Below are 1,773 nucleotides of genomic sequence, written 5' to 3'. Positions count from 1 at the left end.
CACCAGGGTATGAGTGGGGAACTGTACATGTTCAGAATGTGGGACAAGGCAAATATAACCCAATCTGAGGACTGCCAGGATAGTGGTGTTATAGGCTGGAGAAAGGAGGATTGGACCTATACCACGGCAGTAGAAGAGGATAACTCTTTGCCATGTGGTAAGTACCATTGCATTGCTTTTGAAATAGTGGTTTAGTCAAAAGTTTCTCTTCCAGATTTTACGAAGTCTCAATCTATTAATCATTCCTAGCTAAATTCTTAATGAGAACATGTGAAGACCTGTGGCTTTTGCTAGCTTTTGTCCAAATGAAGAAGCACAGCAGCAGTTCTTTACAAACTTTCAATTTGCTTCCACTTTTGTGTCTATCTACTGTCCATGTAATATGAGAGCAGGATGCATGCAACCCAAACATGTATCAATGTCATCTTAATTAATTTACACACCTTCTGTACAGTCAATAAATACAGAGGAAAGCATTGCTGATCCTTATTGTGCCCATTTGCTGGGCCAGAATTTCAACGAGTGTAACTTTTTGCTGCTTCTCTGGCACATTACACCATTTTCAGCTGGTATGGTCTACATCTGTAAAAATTACTGGAGGCTTCTTCTTTATCAGTAATGTCTCCTTTATTAAAATGATCAAATGGTTTCTCACACATTTCTCAAAATTCTTTTCTTCCCTGGAAAAGAACCATGAAAATCTTTAAACCAAACCAAGAATTTTTTTTCAGAGAAATTGAGTTCAATCAAGAGAATAACCCTGTTTTTAGCTCTTGCTAGCCTATCTGTTGGCAAGGAAGACAAACTTGAATCAAGCTTTGGTGGGATCCAGTTTATCAATTGTAGTAAATGATATCTCCTAAAAGATTTTAAGGTGACTGGTTCAATTATTGTTTTCTAATATTTTTATATAGCATCCATGTTTCAGTTAAACTGTGGCACTGGTCTTAGTCTTCATCACCTTTATCCTTAAAAACTGTACCTATCTATTTCATGCAGATTCAAAATATCTTTTAGCTGTGTAATCTTATAACCACTGCCTGACTGGGTGGATTCAAAGTGTCTTAGTAAGGGCATTAAAATGAGATCAACAGATTTCTTTTTCTGGGAGAGAAAGCAATCTGTCCAACAAACCAGGACTCATGGATAATGCCCCTAGCACTGGTTTGTAAGGAATGAAATGCCTCTGCTGGCCCTGACACTGTAGTTGGGAGCACATCTTTGTTGGGTTGTGTGATTTGAAAAAGGAGCTGAAGAAAGAATTCTTTTATTCATGTGTGAACGTGTTTGAAGGAACACAGTACTAAAACTGAAAGGGGGAATGTTCTGGCTACCAGAGAAAAGTTTTCTACGAAGAAAACTTGAGAGAGATATGTCTGGATAGTGTGGAGTGGAGCATCTGATTCTCTTTCATTGGTACATAGGAAGGACAACCTCCTTATTTTCGGTTCCAGCATCTTCTGCCCTGAATACAGAGCTCCCTTGAGCATCACAGGGCAGCTTGGTTAGGCAATGCCCAACTCCAGCCCCAACTGATTAATGATTTTAGAATTCATGATTTAGTGGCTTGTGGAATGTTTTGTCTATCTGCAAGAGCTCTCTAGTGAGTGTGTAAGATGCATGGTTTCCAAAGCTCTGCTACTCAGTGAAACTGCTGACAGGGGCTTGTTTCAGTGCAGAGACCATCTCTACTGCCACATATAAGTTATCTCCTCTAGATAACTTGGGAGATTAAATGCATTTCAAAGAGAAGCTCACTGGCTTTTTTTTTTT

At 39.0% G+C, this 1,773-nt stretch overlaps 1 protein-coding gene across 9 annotated transcripts in view; it reads left to right on the top strand.

Annotated features, from left to right (window-relative positions):
- The window catches only part of ADGRG2 (adhesion G protein-coupled receptor G2), a 65,451-nt gene that overhangs the window by 21,318 nt on the left and 42,360 nt on the right, over positions 1–1,773 (top strand). The window contains exon 1 of one of the 9 annotated variants that reach the window (XM_027903608.1): positions 8–157. The exons of the other annotated variants lie outside the window; for them this stretch is intronic. Within the exon in view, the coding sequence (XP_027759409.1) occupies positions 10–157 (148 nt within the window). The 5' untranslated portion in view covers positions 8–9. Of the gene's footprint in view, positions 1–7; positions 158–1,773 lie in introns of those variants that run through there. 9 annotated transcript variants of the gene reach the window in all.

Source organism: Empidonax traillii, unplaced genomic scaffold, assembly GCF_003031625.1.
Source record: "Empidonax traillii isolate 1590-97213 ecotype Southwest subspecies unplaced genomic scaffold, ASM303162v1 scaffold985:size400688, whole genome shotgun sequence".
NCBI classification, from domain to species: Eukaryota; Metazoa; Chordata; class Aves; order Passeriformes; family Tyrannidae; genus Empidonax; species Empidonax traillii.
This window is presented reverse-complemented; position numbering and strand designations above follow the sequence as displayed.